This window comes from Bos indicus, chromosome 4 (genome assembly GCF_029378745.1).
Source record: "Bos indicus isolate NIAB-ARS_2022 breed Sahiwal x Tharparkar chromosome 4, NIAB-ARS_B.indTharparkar_mat_pri_1.0, whole genome shotgun sequence".
NCBI classification, from domain to species: domain Eukaryota; kingdom Metazoa; phylum Chordata; class Mammalia; order Artiodactyla; family Bovidae; genus Bos; species Bos indicus.
Genome location: NC_091763.1, coordinates 108,311,321 through 108,329,803, shown reverse-complemented (window position 1 = coordinate 108,329,803; position 18,483 = coordinate 108,311,321). Strand labels below are relative to the sequence as shown.

Genomic DNA, 18,483 nt, shown 5'->3' with positions numbered 1-18,483 from the left:
GTGTAAAATAGATAGCCAGTGGGAATTTGACGTATGATGCGGGGAACCCAAAGCTGGTGCTCTCTGACAACCTGGAAGGAAGGGGTAGGAAGGGAGGGGGGAGGGGGGTTCAGGAGGGAGGGGACACAGGTATGCCTGTGGCCATTTCATGTTGGTGTATGGAAAAACCACCCCAATGTTGTAAAGTAGTTGTCCTCCAGTTAGAAAAAAGGTGAAACCAAATTTCTGAGGCTTGAATCTTTCGTTTAGTCTTTCAAAATTAAAATGGTTTTCTGTTTTTGGAGAATGTTGAGAGAAGTGTTTCAAAAGATGGACTGAACCATTTTTACAGATGTCTTAATGGCTAGTCAGTCAAATGCAGTGCCTTGTTAGAGAGTTCCACACTGAATCACTCTTCTTGCCATTTGTATAGTTGAGCAGCAATTAGCCCTGCCTAAACGGTGACCCCAGAGAAGGCAATGGCACCGCACTCCAGTACTGTTGCCTGGAAAATCCCATGGACAGAGGAGCCTGGTAGGCTGCAGTCCATGAGGTCGCTAAGAGTCAGACAAGACTGAGAAACTTCACTTTCACTTTTATGCATTGGAGAAGGAAATGGCAACCCACTCCAGTGTTCTTGCCTGGAGAATCCCAGGACAGAGGAGCCTGGTGGGAGGCCGTCTATGGAGTCACACAGAGTCGGACACCACTGAAGCGACCTAGCAGCAGCAGCAGCAGCAGCAGCAGCAAATGGTGACCCAGTCTCCTTATCTCTTCTCCCCAAACCTCATTTCTATCCTGAATTTTGATAATGAGTCTTTTAAGAATAGCATCTTGCAAGAATGATGAAAGTGAATTAAATGACAAGAGGCTGTGTGCTTAAGTGTAGTTTATATTATAAATTTTGTTTTCTGGAAACTCACTGTATAAATATGATGTAGTAGAATAAACCATCTTTTCACAAAAACTCTTATTTAGGTCTTGACACATTATTCATCTTAGAGAAAACTTGCCACATTGTATGTAATATATAAAACTTTATTTTAATGACTTGTTTATTATCTTTGATGATGTATTTTATGTGATTCAGTGTGTGCATACTCTTTGGTTCTCATGTTTTTAGTGTAAATATTGTGTAAATTTTACTTCTGTGATCCTCATTTCTTAGCGTTTTCATCTTTCGTCAACTCTTTCTATAGCAAAGGAAGCAATACATTTTGGGCATAGAGTTGGTATTAAATTTTAAAACTACTTCCCTTCTAAAATCTTTTTACCTTAGATTTTGCTGTTGAATTTATTTATTTTTTTATGTCTCATCCTCTATGGGGTCGCACAGAGTCGGACACGACTGAAGCGACTTAGCAGCAGCAGCAGACAGGTCATTAATTAAACATGTAAACTGGTTCTTTGGAATGGAAATAATCTCATTCCTGAAACTACTGATAGGTTATGTAGTTTTCTGAGCTTTGAAAATCCTGCAGAGCCACAGAGGCAGACCCAGTTCATCCTTTGTGTGGAGGAAATGTATTCCCACGTGTCACGAAAGCCTCTGACATCACATTTTCAGCACCTGCATGCATATACAACATGAAACTGCCAGCTGGGGAGGCAGTGAAATGATTTCTGAAGTGACCTTCTAATATATGCTTGGTATAATTGTAGTAGTGTCTTATTACCAAATGTTACACTAAATATTACGCTTTTTTATTAAATATGTGATTTATAAAGTTGCTGTTAAATGTTAATTTAAAGAATAATATCTGTAACATTTTGCGTCCTGATTCACACTTGAAATTATACATTTGTCAATGAGAAAATTAATTTCTAAAATATATATGTTTCAGTATTTGAGGTGTGCCTGAACTATAAAATATTATAAAATTGAATTGATTATATTTGCATTATGTGTATATAAATAAATGTTAAATACAATTCAAACTTATGTAATTTAGTGGGGCAGTTTGTTAGTGTGAATAGTAAGTAGGATAAAATATATCTAGAAAAATTGAAATCCATAGCCTACTTTAATGGCATATGATTGAATTTATTTAATAGAGTTTTATTGTGTATATATAAATGGAGGTTTTAGAGCCTCAAATAGTTTATTCTCTTTGTGGTCACACTTCATTCCAGGTAGTACTGATTTATAATTGATGACTTTGAGCAAGTGAGAAAAGAGAATATTATGTGTCATGGAATACACTTTGTATGATTTCAATCCTGTTAAATCTGTTGAGTCTTACTTTCGGCCCAGAGCGGGAGTTGGCAGACTGCAGGCTGCAGGCCCGCCGCCTGTAAGTGACACTTACTGGAACGTAGCAGTGCCATACTACTGCTTCCCTATTTTCTGCAGCCACTTTCTTGTATCATGACAGAGTTAAATAGTTGCGACACAGACATTAGAGCCCACAGAAGCTAAAATGGTGACTGGGTCCTTAAGGGAAAAAAAAAATGATGGACCGTGGCCTAGAATATGGTCCATTGTGAAGAATATTCCATGTGCAGTTGAGAAAGACTGTACATACCTACTATAAACACAGGCATACCTCAGAGATACATAATTTAGGTTCCAGACCATTACAATAGAGCAAATATTATAATAAAGCAAGTTGCATGGATTTCTTGATTTCCCAGCGTGTATGAAAGTTATGTGTGTAGTCTGTATGCAGTTACTGTATGTAGTCTGTTAAGTGTGCAATAGCATTATGTCTTAAAATACAATGTGTTTGTGTTGGTCGCTCAGTCATGTCTGGCTCTTTGAGACCCCATGGACTGTAGCCCACCAGACTCCTCTGTCCATGGAGTTCTCCAGGCAGGAATACTGGAGTGGGTAGTCATTCCCTACTCCAGGGGATTTTCCCAGTCCATGGATTGAACTTGGATCTCCTGCATTGTAGGCAGATTCGTTACCACTGACCCACCACTGAAGCTCTTAAAATACAATATATATACCTTAAATAATTTTTTAATTTTTTTGCTAAGAATTGCTGGCCATCATCTAGGCCATCAGTGACTCAGTCTTTTTGCTTGTGGAGGGGTCTTGCCTCGTGACGACGACTGCTGATTGATGAGCATGGTGGTCGCTGCAGACTGGCGTGACTGTGGCCATTTCCTAAAATGAGATGACCATGAAGTTGGACACATCAGTGCACTCTTCCTTTCTTGAACAATTTCTTCGTAGCATACAGTGCTGTTTGACAGCGTCTTACCCACAGTAGAGCATCTTGCTTATGGATGCTCTTAAATAGATGGGGAAACAATGGAAACAGCGAGGGACTATTTTCTGGGGCTCCAGATCACTGCAGATGGTGACTGCAGCCATGAAATTAAAAGACACTTACTCCTTGGAAGGAAAGTTATGACCAACCTAGATAGCATATTAAAAAGCAGAGACATTACTTTGCCAACAAAAGTCCATCTAGGCAAAGCTGTGGTTTTTCCAGTAGTCATGTATGGATGTGAGAGTTGGACTATAAAGAAAGCTGAGCACTGAAGAATTGATGCTTTTGAACTGTGGTGTTGGAGAAGACTCTCAAGAGTCCCTTGGACTGCAAGGAGATCCAACCAGTCCATCCTAAAGGAAATCAGTCCTGAATATTCATTGAAAGGACTGATGGTGAAGCTGAAACTCCAGTACTTTGGCTACCTGATGCTAAGAATTGACTCAGAAAAGACCCTGATGCTGGGAACGATTGAGGGCAGGAGAACGGGTTGACAGAGGATGAGATGGTTGGATGGCATCACTGACGCAATGGACATGAGTTTGAGCAAGCTCCGGGAGTTGGTGATGGACAGGGAAGCCTGGCATGCTGTGGTCCATGCAGTCGCAAAGAGTCGGACACGACTAAGCAACTGAACTGACTGAGAGCATCTTGCAAAATTGGAGGCAGTCCTCTCAAACCCTTCTACTACTTTATCAACTAAGTTTATGTTGATAAACTTAGTTGATAAAATCATTTATTGTCATTTCAAGAGTCTTCATAGCATTTTCACCAGGAATGAAGGTTTCTGGAGCTATCTTTCCCCTATGGTTCCATTTTCTACCTTTTCTAGCTCTTCAGCTTTCCTTAAAATTAATCTTGGTCTCCTCTCGTTAGGCTGCGGGTCTCTGAGTTTTCCCTCATTGTGGTCTAAGCTAGAAACTGCCTCCAGGAAGAAGGCTGAGGAATAAGAGGGCTCATCTTATTTGTTTCCCATTTTTCAGCAGTCACTGGGCTGAGCTGCCTGCTTTCCACTGTCTGAATACCATTGTTTCTCATATTTTTTCTGATTCTCCAAGTGGTTACAGTGAGAGGTTAATTCCCCTGTCATGGGCTGATCCATCAAATTTACATTGTGTATTTTGGGTTAGAGTGCTCAGTTACAGAGTTGAATATTCATTTGTTTGTGTGTTTACTGCCTAGAATGAAATGTACTTTCAAGCAGTCTCATATGATTTCGGAATTGTGCCTCTCTTTACCGCTTCTCTATTCATTAAAATAAATCACAAACCTAGAAGCATAAGTAGAGCATTCCTAGGGATTGGTAGCTTATGGTATGGAATAACTGGGCACTCACCCTGCTACTTCATTACCATGCAGCTCCGGTTGGATGTACAAGTAGGACAGATTTCAAATAAGGGCCAGGATTTTGGGAGAAGTAAAATTGCATATTCTAATGGAAGTGTAGCAAGGAAGTTTTTCCTTTGCCAGGCAAAGTAATCCTTCAGTTCAGAAAGGAGGAGAACACTTATATTAACCTAGAGTTGGGCAAAATCATCTAATACAACGTCTATTTTATTATAAAGTGTTGAGTGCCTCTCATAATTTATTGAGTCCTGTACTGAAAATGAAAAACAGGATGGATTTGCTTGTGTCGGTCGCTCACCCCTGTGATCTTGTGGCTGCCTGGCTCCGCCCAACTTCTTTGAGAGAGTATGTATTGTACCTCATATCACTAGCTAGGGAGGAGATTAAAATTCAAAACTTGAGGTCTCATTTCTACTGTGTGCTTGTTGCTGTCACACCACTGTAAAGTCAAAAAGTCTTAAGTTGAACCATTGTAAGTCAGGGACCATCCATATTTAAATATCTTTCATACTATTAGAGACTTAATAAAACATGGCATCTATAAACACAGTCAAAACGCAGTACCATTTTACTTTGTTTTTTAGATCACCCTTGGGTTTTTTTCTTTGCTATTAAGTTAGGCAGTTTTGCAGAGAATATTAGCTCAGATCTTTGAATGATCAATTCCTGTGTCTTTAGACGGGGTACCATTTTTTTTTTTCTTGTATCTGGAGCCCTCTTCTTTTTCAACACTATTTTCAAAATTTCTCCTCCTAATGTATTTCTTTAATCAAGATCCTATCCTTTCTATAGCAAGGAGCACAAATCCTTCTTTTCTTCTGTCTCAGTGCTACTTCTATCATATATACACGTTGCCCAAATTAACACTGATTAATAAAATCAGCAGGAGGATAATGCAGTTATGTAGAGAACTTTCTCCATAAGAAACGTTTATTCCATTTGTAAATGCGTGTGTCTGGAAGGCTGTAGACATGGCTGTTAGAGAATAAAGATGGTGCCGCCTGGGTGTGAAATTTGGTTCTAGCTCTTATTAGCCTTCTAACCTCGAGCAAGTGAGTTAGCTTCTCTGGTAATAAATTTTATTTTAACTGAATGGCTTAAGTTCTGCTTACTGAGTGCCAGGCATTTTCTAAGTGCTTTACATATATTAACTCTTAATCCTCACAAGCACTCCGAATTATCCTCATTTTACATAAGGTGAAATGAAGCTCAGAAAAGTTAAATATTGTGGACAAGCTGAGAATTAGGGAGCGGACATCCTAGTAACTTTATGTTAAAAGTCTTCCCTGGTGCTTTTCCACTCTTCTCCTTCCCTTTTGTTCCTCTTCTGGCCTTTCTCTTCCCTTTTTACCATTTTCTCCCCACCTCTCCTTCTCCACTTCTTCCCTCCTTTCCCCTAATTCTTTGCATTCCTCTTTTTGCCCCTGCCATCTTTCCCCTGGCCCTCCTCCTTTTTCTGCGTTTCCCTCCTACTTCCTCTTTTCATACCCCAACCCCCCTGCTTCTCCTCCTTTGCCTTCTCACATTATGATGTTATTATCAGCATCTGTGTACTTGGTGCTTTGAGCAATACCAAGGTCAATCAGAGAGCTCCTGCCCCAAGAGCTTAGTCTAGTAGAAGCTAAAAGACATTTACAGAAATTGCTTGTAATGAAATGGAAAGTAAGAGATTCATTGCTATAGAAGGGGAGTGGTTGTATGTTCCTTGGGAGCAGAGAAGCCTCTGTGGAGGGATAGCCTTCTTTACTGGTATCAGAAAAAGTTTTCTGAAAGACAGTTGTATTCTAACACACCATGACTAGGTATGTTTTCGTCATGTAGCAGCCTCCTCCCAATTATTACATGGGATGGATCTTAATACTGTGAGTCAGTGCTGGTAGATTTGAGGATACCAAGGAGAGGTCTGCTTGAATGCTGTATGTAACAAGACAAACCCATTTGCCATTCATCACTTACTTGCTCTCTGAAGTCAGTTCCCAAATAGTTCCTGAAAATTATCTTTTGTGTACACTGTCTTTTATATCACAGTGTAGTTCCTTTACATCTGTGAAGTGTCATCCGCAATAAGTACCTCTTCAGAGTACTCAGGTGCTTGGCCACAGATGCCTCAGACAGTGTTACATGGGCTTTTAATTGCAATGTATGAAGGCACATTTCAGGAAGTTGCAAAAACTAGTATATTATATCAGAATAAGTTATAATTATTTTAGCCATATCGGCATGTAAACCAGGTGTACTTTTGCCATGAGTCATCTTAGAAATATGCATCCTCATGCATTTTTTAAAGCATCTATGTTACATTGGAGAAGATTATATTAAATGTTTACTGAACTTATTTTTTATCTATATAATTTTGCTTTCCTGTTAATATTTTGCAAGATTATAAAAGTGAATTTGCATGATTGCTTTCCTTCATTAATCATAGAGTAAGAAAAAGATCTAATACTCTTTAAGATGATGTATCCTAATGGGATAGGTGTTCAGTTGACTACATTTATTAGTCTTTATTTTTCATTTTTATTTACTGTCAAAAAATATAGTATTTGGAAATTGCCAAATTGATTCTAGATATCCGAGGGGCTAAACTTTGTAGAGGAAGGTAGAGTCAGCCTTATTAGAAAGTTACATGATTTGGACTGCACAGAACCAGAGTCCTAAGTTTAAATGGCTTCTCTACATGGTGAAGTATTGGCCAAATTCACTTGACTTCTTAGATTTCAGTTCTTTAAGAGGACAGTGGTGGTATTGGAGGGCCGATTCCTTTTATCCTTTCCAGCAATATCTCAATACTTTTAAGTTGCTCTAACAGAATACCATAGACTGGATGGCTTATAAATAACAAACACTTCTCCCAGTTCTGGAGGGTGGGAAGTTCAAGTTCAGAGTGCCAGCGGAGGCACTGCATGGGGAGGTCTGCTCCCTGTTTTATAGAGGGCTGTCTTCTTACTGTGTCCTCAAATGATGGGAAGGGGAAGAGAGCTTTCTGGGGTTTCTCTTCTATGGGCACTCATATATGCATGAAAGCACCACCATTTTAAACTAATAACCTCCTAAGAACATCATTTAGGTATTAGGGTTTCAACATATTAATTGGAGGGGGACATACACATTCAGACCATAGGAAGTATGAATAGTCTGTGGTCCATATGTGTTTTAATTTGTGTATGGTTGAATGGGGGCTTCCTTGGTGGCTCAAATGGTAAAGAATCCACCTGCAATGCAGGAGATGCGGGTTTGATTCCTGGGTTGGCAAGATCCCCTGAAGAAGGGAATGGCTACCCACTCCAGTATTCTTGTTTGGAGAATTCCATGGACAAAGGAGCCAGGTGGTCTTTGGTCCATTGGGTTGCAAAGAGTTGTACGTGACTGAGCGACTAACGCTTTTATAGTTAAATGGTGGTAGGTGGAGGCATTTGGAAGAAGCTTTGAAAATGAATGAAATTTTGCAACAGGAAAAAGAAGTGATACAAACTAATGGTCTATTTTTTTAGTCCTAAGTAAGTTATCAGGAAGGGAGTTATCTAAATGTGTATAAAATGAAATTGAAAATCATAGATAACTATGGTAGGGACATCTTGAGAAGAAGAGTTTGTAGGAAAATGTTCAAACCAGGCAAGGTAATTTAAAAACCTAGGTGTTTTACTTCCCAGTTTTACCTTATTCTGAGTGAACTATTGCTTCTGCACATGGTTTGATGTTCAGTGAACAGTTCTGAAATCAATTGATTGAAAATTTTAATACGTAAGTGTTAATGTTTAATGAAAAGACAAAACTATGCAGTGTTGTGGTACAGAACTCTATGGAAGGACTTCCTCTTAACTGTTTAGCCCTAAGAAGAGGAATAGCTCAAAGAAGAGTTGGTCCAGCATGGACAGAGTTGGCCTAAGAATTAAGTTCCAGTTCGGTGGTGGTTGTTCAGTCACTAAGTCATTGGTAACTCTTTGTGACCCCATGGACTGCAGCACATCAATTGGGTTAAGAACTTAAAATCATCTTACAAAAGAACAAGGTCAGTGATGGGTTTTTAAATACTCCTCTTTATGAATATTATCCTGAATGTGTACATGAGGTGTTCTGAGTCAGAGTTCTGTTCTCTAGTTTTTATAAACCCTTGACTCATGCAGCTACAGATCAGTGGTCCTGTGAGAATAGCCGCATATTCATATCTGAAAGACGAGAAAATGAGATTTTCTCTCAACTGTTAAGTGGGGTGGTGGCAGCGGTGCTTCTCCCTTCTTGAAAGGCTCTCTGGGGACATTTTATGGGCCTGAATCTTAACCCCAGCCCATTTTTATATCAGTGAAATCTCTCCAGCAGAAAGATGTCTTTCTCCCTGTGTCTTGTCTTTTGTGACCCAGGGATATCTCTAGGTTCTGGGCTTTACCTCTTTTTGACTTATAACAGCCGGCAGTAATATTCAGTCTCTAGAGACTTATTTCTTTCTGTAATAATTTGGCCATCTTGAGAAGACATAACAGAAGTTAGATTAGGATTTTGAATCAAAGCAATTAATGGGGTAAAAAGCTGCATCTAGTTTTTATGGTTGGTTTGTGAAGAGCAGAATATTTCTGCAAGACATGAAAGCAAGCATTCTCTTCTTTATCTCATATATACGTTTGAAGCTCAGAAGCTAGGGCGTTTGGCAGGAGTACTGAGAAGTCCAGGGATGTTTTTATTTCTCCACAGTTAGGTATTTTTAGTGGGACGAAATTCTTCCAGGTCATACAGATGTCTTATAATAGAAAAGGATGGCTTATGTAGATACAGTAAGGGAGGTTTTCCTAAAAGAGTTCTGAAAATGGTAGGGAAGAGAAAAAAGGTAATTGTGACATCCATTTGGAGAATCCTCTCCTATTTAGTAACTGTGATCTTTGTGGTATTGCAGACGAAACTAGAAGACTCCTATTTCTAGAAATACGTCAGCAGGCTATTTGGAAAATGTTTTTGAACTGATTTATGTGCTACAAAAATGCCTCATCCTCATTATCATTTGTTCTGTTAGAATCTGTTGAAAGTTTTGAACTGATGTGAAGGTAAAATGTCAAAGTTTTGTCTATTTGTAGAAAGTACTATGCAGAGAATACGAGTCCTTGTGCTAGGGTTTTGAACTGGGAGCTTTTGTTAAAGCAGTAATCTTCTTTAATCTTAATCTGTTTTTTTAAGCAAGATAAATATTGACTGATAGTGAGACTAAATTGACACATTATTTGAGTACCTGGAATTCCCCTCAGTCTTTCTAAGTGAAAATTAAGTGCATAAGATATAACATCCCATTCACTCTGAAAATAGACTGTTTCTTTTTCCTTTTGAGTACCTTAGCTCTCTCTCTGGTTCTTATAATCATAATTTTAAAGGTTAGCTACTAAATAGTCTTAAATAATTGACTTACTCTTTTGAAACTCTTTCTTTCAGCTTTCTGCCTGAATTCATCAGTGGAGACTTTGATTCTATTAGGCCTGAAGTTAGAGAACACTACGCTATTAAGGTAAACCATTAACACTTTTATATTTAAGGTCTTTTCTTATGTGATTGCTTTTCCTTTTTTTTTTTATCAGTTTTCCTTGGTGTATGTGCAGGGATTGAGAAACTCATTTTTTTTAGTTACTTTGTTACTTACGTATTCTTTCTAGCAGTTATCCTATAGGTTCAAATGGAAATTTAGAAAGTGACAAGTAGAAACACAATCTTAGAGTCTGTGGCCATCAGATAAGCATTAATGCTTAGTCTTCTAAGCATGTATATATTAAATGAATTTACAGCTTTTGATTCATTAAAAGTATACTGTGTTGTCTACATTTTCATTAGTTATGTATTTTTCACACATCATTTTAAATTTCACTTAATGAGTGGTACTGTATTTTACTTAAACAGTTTCCAACTGATGTACATTTAAATTTTGTCCATTTGTATTGTTAGTGAAAAAAAAAATCTTTGTAAATGAATTTTTGTAAAAATGCCTTATGGTGCATTCCTAGAATTTTAGAGGACTTCCCTGGTGGCTCAGTGGTAAAGAATCCACATGCCAAAGCAGGAGATATAAGAGACTTGGGTTCCATCCCTGGGTTAGGAAGATCCCCTGGAGGAGGAAATGGCAACCTTCTCCTGTATCCTTGGCTGGAAAATTCCATGGGGTTGCAAAAGAGTCAGGCACATCTTAGCAACTACACAGCAACAACCACAGAATTTTAGAACCAAAGGGTTTTTTTTTTTTTTAATATTTAGTTTTTTTAAAACTAATATTTAGTTTTTTAAAACTATTATTGCTCTTCTGAATAACTCTTCATTAAAACTTGAAATTAGTAATAATGTAGAGCTTATTAAGGTGTTCATTTTGTCACTATTGTGCAAATCTTGCAAAGATCTTTGCCACTTAAGAACATACAAGTAAACTATTTGAGACTGATAGAAGACAGAGTAGTGTCTTATACTAATTAATAATTCAAGCTTTCACTGGCTTTAGAGGACAATGCAAGGTTTTTAAAATGAAAATTATAGCATCAGCAATTCTTCTAGCCACAACACCATCATCTGTGTTATTCTGAACTGGCATTAGTAAATTATGCATATTTTAAAGAAAAAGCAATTATTGAGAGAAGCTTTAAATTCTTTGTGAGGCTTGAGGATAGAGGAGATAAATTCATAAACAAGAAAGAAGAAAGCATTTGTAGGATGGAAGTAAAGGAGGAGCAAGAGAGTGAGGCCGGGGAGGGAAAAAGAACCAAAGAACGAGAAGAAAAGGGAAATAGGAATCTAGGTGAGGAAACAAGGTACCAGGGTTATAAAGTGTAGGCTGTTGTGATGGAAATTCTGAGGCCAGCAATGAATGCAGATCTGTGTACCCACGCCATCCACCCGGCAGCTGATCAGACTTCCCGTCAGCAAATGAAGACTGTTCCCAAGTCAGTGTTTGATATTCATGCTCAATTACTTTAACATTGGCATGTTTCTGTTCATTCCCCACAGTCTCACTTCTCATTAACTCCATACCTCAACCTCGTTGGGACGGAAAGCCCTCAGCCTTGCTTACAAACCAGAGTTTTGCCAATTCATAGACATTAATCATATCTGCAGGAACAGAAGAAACAGCAGGAGAGGCAGGGACAGGCAGACTCAGAAACCAGTTGAAGATCTGGCCAGATGTGTCTGTTCTTTCTCTCTCTCTCTCTCTCTCTCTCTCTGTCTCTCCTTCCATTTCTCCCCTCCCCTCCGCTCCCCCCCAAACCCCCCGCCCGCCACCCACTCTTATGCTTCAGGCTTGCCAGAACTGCAAGTGTCAGTCTGATAGTTCTTGCAGAGGATAAGGACATAGCTGGAAAGACTGGGAAGCCAGGGTTTTTTGTTTTTGAATGGCTCAGGGGTAAAGGAAGATTTTGAGTTAATACCTTCAGATGAATTTCTCTTGCATTTCCTGCATCACTTTTGATTTTAAACACCAAAAGTCATTTATATTTGTTAAGGTTTAGTTCGAAAAGGAAGATTAACTGAACCTTCTAATTCCTACATTGCATACATGTAAGTTGATGGAGTACAATCAAGTTTTTTTTTTTCCCCCCTTCATGTATAGATGAGAATCCATTGCTTTTGAATTCCTTGGGTGTGTTCCTACAGGGTGCCCATGACGTCTTGTAGAAGCTCATGTGCCCTCTAGAGCACATGGTGAATGCTTGGCTGTGTTTAATAATGATGGTAATGACAACAAGTTAATGCAGTGTTACACATAATTCATGTAAGCCATTATCTCCAACTGAAACACTTGCTCTTTTACAAGTGAATGGAGGTTATTTCCACTTTCATACACTTTTTTTTTTTGGTACCTTGTCTGGATCTTCAATGAAGGTAACACTGAGGCTCTATTGTGGAAAGTAAAATAAAAAAGAAATTTAAAATGCTAAATTTTTGTTTAAAGCATGAAGCAGATTTGTAGCCAGCATTGATTCATTTGACTTTAAAATTGGTTTGCATGATAAACTTCTGAAAACACTAAAATATCAAGTGATTGGTTTGTCAGCTTCTAAAGAGTATATCCCAGTTCTTGCCATTTGTATTCACTAGTTATTACTACGTAATAAATTGTCCTGAAATTTAACAGCTTAAAATAGCAAATAATTAGCCTTAAAAAGGAACGCATTTGAGTCAGTTCTAGTGAGGTGGATGAACCTAGAGCCTGTTACACAGAGTGAAGTGAGTCAAAAAGAGAAAAGCAAATATTGTATATTATTTATAACATATATATGGAATCTAGAAAAATGGTGCTGATGAACCTATTTGCAGGGCAGAAATAGAGATGCAGACATAGAGAACAGACTCTGGACATGGCGAGGGGAAGGAGAGGGCAGGACGAATTGAGAGAGTAGCATTGAAACGTATTTGTTACCATATGTAAAACAGGCAACTAATGGGCAACTGCTGTAGAGCACAGGGAGCTGGTGCCTTGTGCTCTGTGATGGCCTGGAGGGGTGGGATAGGGTCGGGGCAGCTAAAGAGGGAGGGTTGTATGGCAGAAGCCAACACAACATTGTTAAGCAATTATCTCCAATTTAAAAAAAAAATACAGCAAACAGTGTTTCTCTCTCAGAGTCTCTTGGTAAGACATATGAGAGTCAAATATTTAACAATAGGGTGGTTCTGGTTCAAGGTTTCTCATGAAGTTATAACAAAGCCTGGTTTTTCAGGCATCTCAAGGCTCCCTTGGGGCTACAGAAATTGTTTCCGCGATTATTGCTCTGGTTGTTGGTTTTACTGGCTGTTATTTCTCACTGGCTCTTGGTTGGAGGTGTCAGCTCCTTGCCAGTGGGCTGCTCACATCATGGCAGACGGCTTTCCAGGAAAAGAGGTGGGGTGGGGAAGAAAACATACATGCAAGAGAGCTTGCCAAAACAGAAATCATGGTCTTTTTTATAACTTGATTTCATCAGTGATATATCATCTTCCTGTCTCTTCTGCCAGATGTTGTTAGTCATACAGATTAACCCTGGTAAGTATGTAAAAAGGCTGCACAAGGGTTTTAATATCAGTAGGCAAGGATCATCTGACTTAGTACTGATAAAGCTGGATTGTTAGGCAGTGAGAAAAATATTTTCATATCATCACAGTGCATTCTTAGTATTTAATTGGTAATATGTAACCTGATGCCTCAGATGGTAAAGAATCTGCCTGCAATGCAGGAGACCCTGGATGGATCTCACAGTCTAGAAGATTCCCTGGAGAAGGGCATTGCACCCCACTCTAGTATTCTTGCCTGGAGAATTCCAGGGAGAGAGGAGCCTGGTGGGCTACAGTCCATGAAAAGCAAACTTTTCACTTTTATGTAAGAAGAAAGAGGAAAACATAACCAGTAGCAAATTTTCTTTGATTAGATCTTTATATGCATAACCTTCTTCGAGTTAGGTTACATCCCAACCACTTAATCATTAGTCTTTATGTATATAACCCTTAAATTATTTATTCCTTTGGGTTTTGGACAAGCAAGGGGGAAAGCTCTCATCCACCGCTTAATTCCATATGGTCCACGGGATAAGAACTAGGATGTACAATTATGCCTCTTGTTAACATGCAGCAGTTTGAAAACTGCATTTTAGTGAAGCCATGGTGTACCACTGGATCCATGCCAAAGCATAATCTGAAATTTCAAATAAGTAGCAGTGTGACTTGTCACTGTCCATGTGTTTTTCCATGCTGATAGTTTTAATATTAAGCATATAGATATGATATGATTGCAGTTGACCAACTGATTGCCGTCCACTTCCCAAGGCATATGGTATGCCATTCTTAATTTATTCCATAAAGCCTCCTTTTCAGATAGCTGTGACATCTTTGTGTTTCCCCTTTTGCCCATTTGTCTTAGTTCTTCTCTGCCTGGTTCACTAATACGAACTCAGAATGAGGAATGTCTCTTACAGATTTTCCCCTTGATATTTTATTTTACTTTATATCTTTCACTTTCTGAGTCAGTCAGTGTTTCCTTGATTCAAGGCTAAAATCACCCACTTCAGTCTTTTTAATTATTCCATCAATCATGCCCTCATGTGTTTCAGTTTCCTGAGACCTTTTGAAGAAACTGTAATATCTCATGTAACTTCTGATATTCTTTCATTGTTGTATAGTCTTTGGGGTTTTTACTGGATATAGGAATGGGATTTTAAAGCATGCTTCCTTAAACTTAGAATGTTTAGGAACTAGTTGCAGTATTTAATGTCTTAAAGAGTCACAGAATAAATTGTTTTTCCATAAATGTAGATGTGTAGGATAGAAGATAATAATAGGTTATAAATATAATGATAAAAATGTAAAATAGTTTAAAATGTAATAGACATTGAACTGTGTTATTTAGCTAAATTTTATGATGTGGAAGCTCAGGCTGAAAAAACTTAAAAGACTTTAGGAAAATGATAGAATTAGAGACAGCTTTTGGATGAGTGTCCTTTTTTTTTTTTTTATGAAAAGAATTTTGTGAAAACTAGGATTCAGTGCCTACCACTACTTTTCAACAGCTTACATATTTGGTCTGTTGGACAGGATTGTTGTTTCTTGCACAAGGTAATTAACATCCCCAGGAAAGAATGCCAGCAAAGCAATGATAGTCAGTGTGAGAATCGGATGCTTTCTCTTCACATTTCCATCATGGCAGTGTCTTTCACCCCCAATTTTGGGGTGGCAAGAGTAGAACTGCAATAGTTGGGCTACACAAAGAGTGACCAAACAAACCAATAGGTTATTAAATTATGTTGGTTTTGTCCTTTAGTCGCTAAGTCACGTCAGACTCTTTGCAGACCCATGAACTTCAGCACGCCAGGCTTCCCTGTCCTTCACAGCCTCCTAGAGTTTGTTCACGCTCATATTCATTGAGTCGGTGATGCCATCCAACCATGTTATCCTTGCCGTCCCCTTATCCTGCTCTCAGTCTTTCCCGGCATCAGGGTCTTTTCCAGTGAGCTGGCTCTTTGTATCCGGTGGCCAAAGTATTGGAGCTTTGGCTTTAGCATCAGTCCTTCTGATGAATGTTTTGGACTGGTTTAGTCTCCTTGCTGCCCAAGGGAGTCTCAAGAGTCTTATCCAGCATCACAATTCAAAAGTATCAATTCTTTGCTGCTCAGACTTCTTTTGATCCAACTCTCATGTCTGTACATGACTTACGGAAAAACTGTAGCTTTGACTATATGGACCTTTCTCAGCAAAGTGCTATCTCTACTTTTCAGTATGCTGTCTAGGTTTGTCATAACTTTTCTTCCAAGCAGCAAGTGTCTTTTATTTGATGGCCGCGGTCACCATCCACAGTGATTTTGGAGCCCAAGAAAATAAAATCTGTCACTGTTTCTACTTTTTCCCCATCTATTTGTCATGAAGTGATGGGACCATATGCCATGGTTTTCATTTTTTTAATTTTAAGTTTTGAATTTGAGTTTTAAGCCAGTTTTTTCAGTCTCCTCTTTCATCCTCATCAAGAGGCTCTTTAGTTCCTCTTCACTTTCAGCCATTAAAGTGGTATCATCTGCATATCTCTTGTTCAGTTGCTCAGTCATGTCCAACTCTTTGCAACCCCCTGGACTGCAGCATGCCAGGCTTCCCTGTCCTGTACCATTTCCCGGAGCTTGCTCAAACTCATGTCCATTGAGTCGGTGATGACATCTGACCATCTCATCCTCTGTTGTCCCCTTCTCCTCCTTCCTTCAATTTTTCTCAGCATCAGGGTCTTTTCCGATGAGTTGGCTCTTTGCATCAGGTAGCCAAAATATTGAAGGTTCAGCTTCAACATCAGTCCTTCCAATGAATATTCAAGGTTGATTTCCTTTAGGATTGACTGGTTTGTTCTCTTTGCTGTCCACGGGACTGCTGGGAGATATTTTTTTTTGCATATCTGAGGTTGTTGGTATTTCTCCCAACAATCTTGATTCCAACTTATAATTCATACAGCCTGGCATTTTTCATGATGTACTCCTTATATGCTAAATAAGCAGGTGACAGTGCACAGCCTTCCTCAGTGATCAGTGCAGAGATATAAGTGCAAGAGATAAGAAAGCCTTCCTCAGTGATCAGTGCAAAGAAATAGAGGAAAATAATAGAATGTGAAAGACTAGAGATCTCTTCAAAAATTAGAGACACTAAGGGAACATTTCATGCAAAGATGGGCTCAATAAAAGACAGAAATGGTAGGGACCTAACAGAAGCAGAAGATATTAAGAAGAGGTGGCAAGAATACACAGAAGAACTGTATAAAAAAGATCTTCATGACCCAGATAATCACAATGGTGTGATCACTCACCTAGAGCCAGGCATCCTGGAATGTGAAGTCAAGTGGACCTTAGGAAGCATCACTACGAACAAAGCTAGTGGAGGTGATAGAGTTCCAAATGAGCTATTTCAAATCCTAAAAGATTTGTGCACTCAATATGCCAGCAAATTTGGAAAACTCAGCAGTGACCACAGGACTGGAAAAGGTCAGTTTTCATTCCAATCTCAAAGGCAATGCCAAAGAATGCTCAAACTACTGCACAATTGCACTCATCTCACACACTAGCAAGGTAATGCTCAAAATTCTCTAAGCCAGGCTTCAACAGTACATGAACCGTGAACTCCCAGATATTCAAGCTGGATTGAGAAAAGGCAGAGGAACCGGAGATCAAATTACCAACATCCGCTGGATCATCGAAAAAGCAAAAGAGTTCCAGAACAACATGTACTTCTGCTTTCTTGACTACGCCAAAGCCTTTGACTGTGTGGCTCACAAAAAACTGTTGGAAATTCTGAAAGAGATGGGCATACCAGACCACCTGACCTGCCTCTTGAGAAATCTGTTTGCAGGTTAGGAAGCAACAGTTAGAACTAGACATGGACCAACAGACTGGTTCCAAATAGGAAAAGGAGTACATCAAGGCTGTATATTGTCACCCTGCTTATTTAACTTCTATGCAGAGTACATCATGAGAAATTCTGGGCTAGATGAAGCACAAGCTGGAATCAAGATTGCTGGGAGAAATATCAATAACCTCAAGTATGCAGATGACATACCCTTATGGCAGAAAGCGAAGAAGAACTAAAGAGCCTTTTGATGAAAGTGAAAGAGGAGAGTGAAAAAGTTGGCTTAAAACTCAACATTCAGAAAACTAAGATCATGGCAACTGGTCCAATTTCTTCACCACAAATGGTTGGGGAAACAGTGTGAGACTTTATTTTTTGGGACCGCAAAATCACTGCAGATGGTGACTGCAGCCATGAAATTAAAAGACGCTTGCTCCTTGGAAGAAAAGCTATGACCAACCTAGATAGCATTTTAAAAAGCAGAGACATTACTTTGCCAGCAAAGGTCCGTCTAGTCAAAGCTATGGTTCTTCCAGTAGTCATGTATGGATGTGAGAGTTGAACTATAAAGAAAGCTGAGCGCCAAGTAATTAATGCTTTTGAACTGTGGTGTTGGAGAAGACTCTTGAGAGAGTCCCTTGGACTGCAGGCAGTTCCAACCAGTCCATCCTAAAGGAAATCAGTCATGAATATTCATTGGAAGGACTGATGCTGAAGCACCAATACTTCGGCCACCTGATGTGAAGAATTGACTTACTGGAAAAGACCCTGATGCTGGGAAAGATTGAAGGGGCGACAGAGGATGAGATTGTTGAATGACATCACCAACTCGATCAACATGAGTTTGAGTAAGCTCCATGAGTTGGTGATGGACAGGGAGGCCCTGCGTGCTACAGTCCATGGGGTTGCAAAGAGTCTGACGCGACTGAGCAGCTGAACTGATGAACTGAATGTTACACATGTGGAGGAGCTCTCGAAGTGCTTAAAGAATATGTTAATGTAAAGTGGTAGTATTTTGTTTTACTCTGCAAAATTGTTTACTTACGAGCTTTTGAATAACTATCCTTAGTAACATTGGTTTTAAAGGGATTTCTAATAATTTCTTTTCCATAAGTATATAATTTATGAACATTAATTTGCT

General features: G+C 39.0%; 1 protein-coding gene across 5 annotated transcripts in view; it reads left to right on the top strand.

Moving 5' to 3' along the window:
- The window catches only part of TPK1 (thiamin pyrophosphokinase 1), a 384,981-nt gene that overhangs the window by 165,446 nt on the left and 201,052 nt on the right, over window positions 1-18,483 (top strand). For all 5 annotated transcript variants that reach the window (XR_011566131.1, XM_019959243.2, XM_019959244.2 and 2 more), the window contains exon 5: window positions 9,960-10,032. Coding sequence is in view for 4 of the 5 variants with exons in the window: in XM_019959243.2 (XP_019814802.1) it covers window positions 9,960-10,032 (73 nt within the window). In the remaining variant the exon portion in view is untranslated. The remainder of the gene's footprint in view (window positions 1-9,959; window positions 10,033-18,483) is intronic.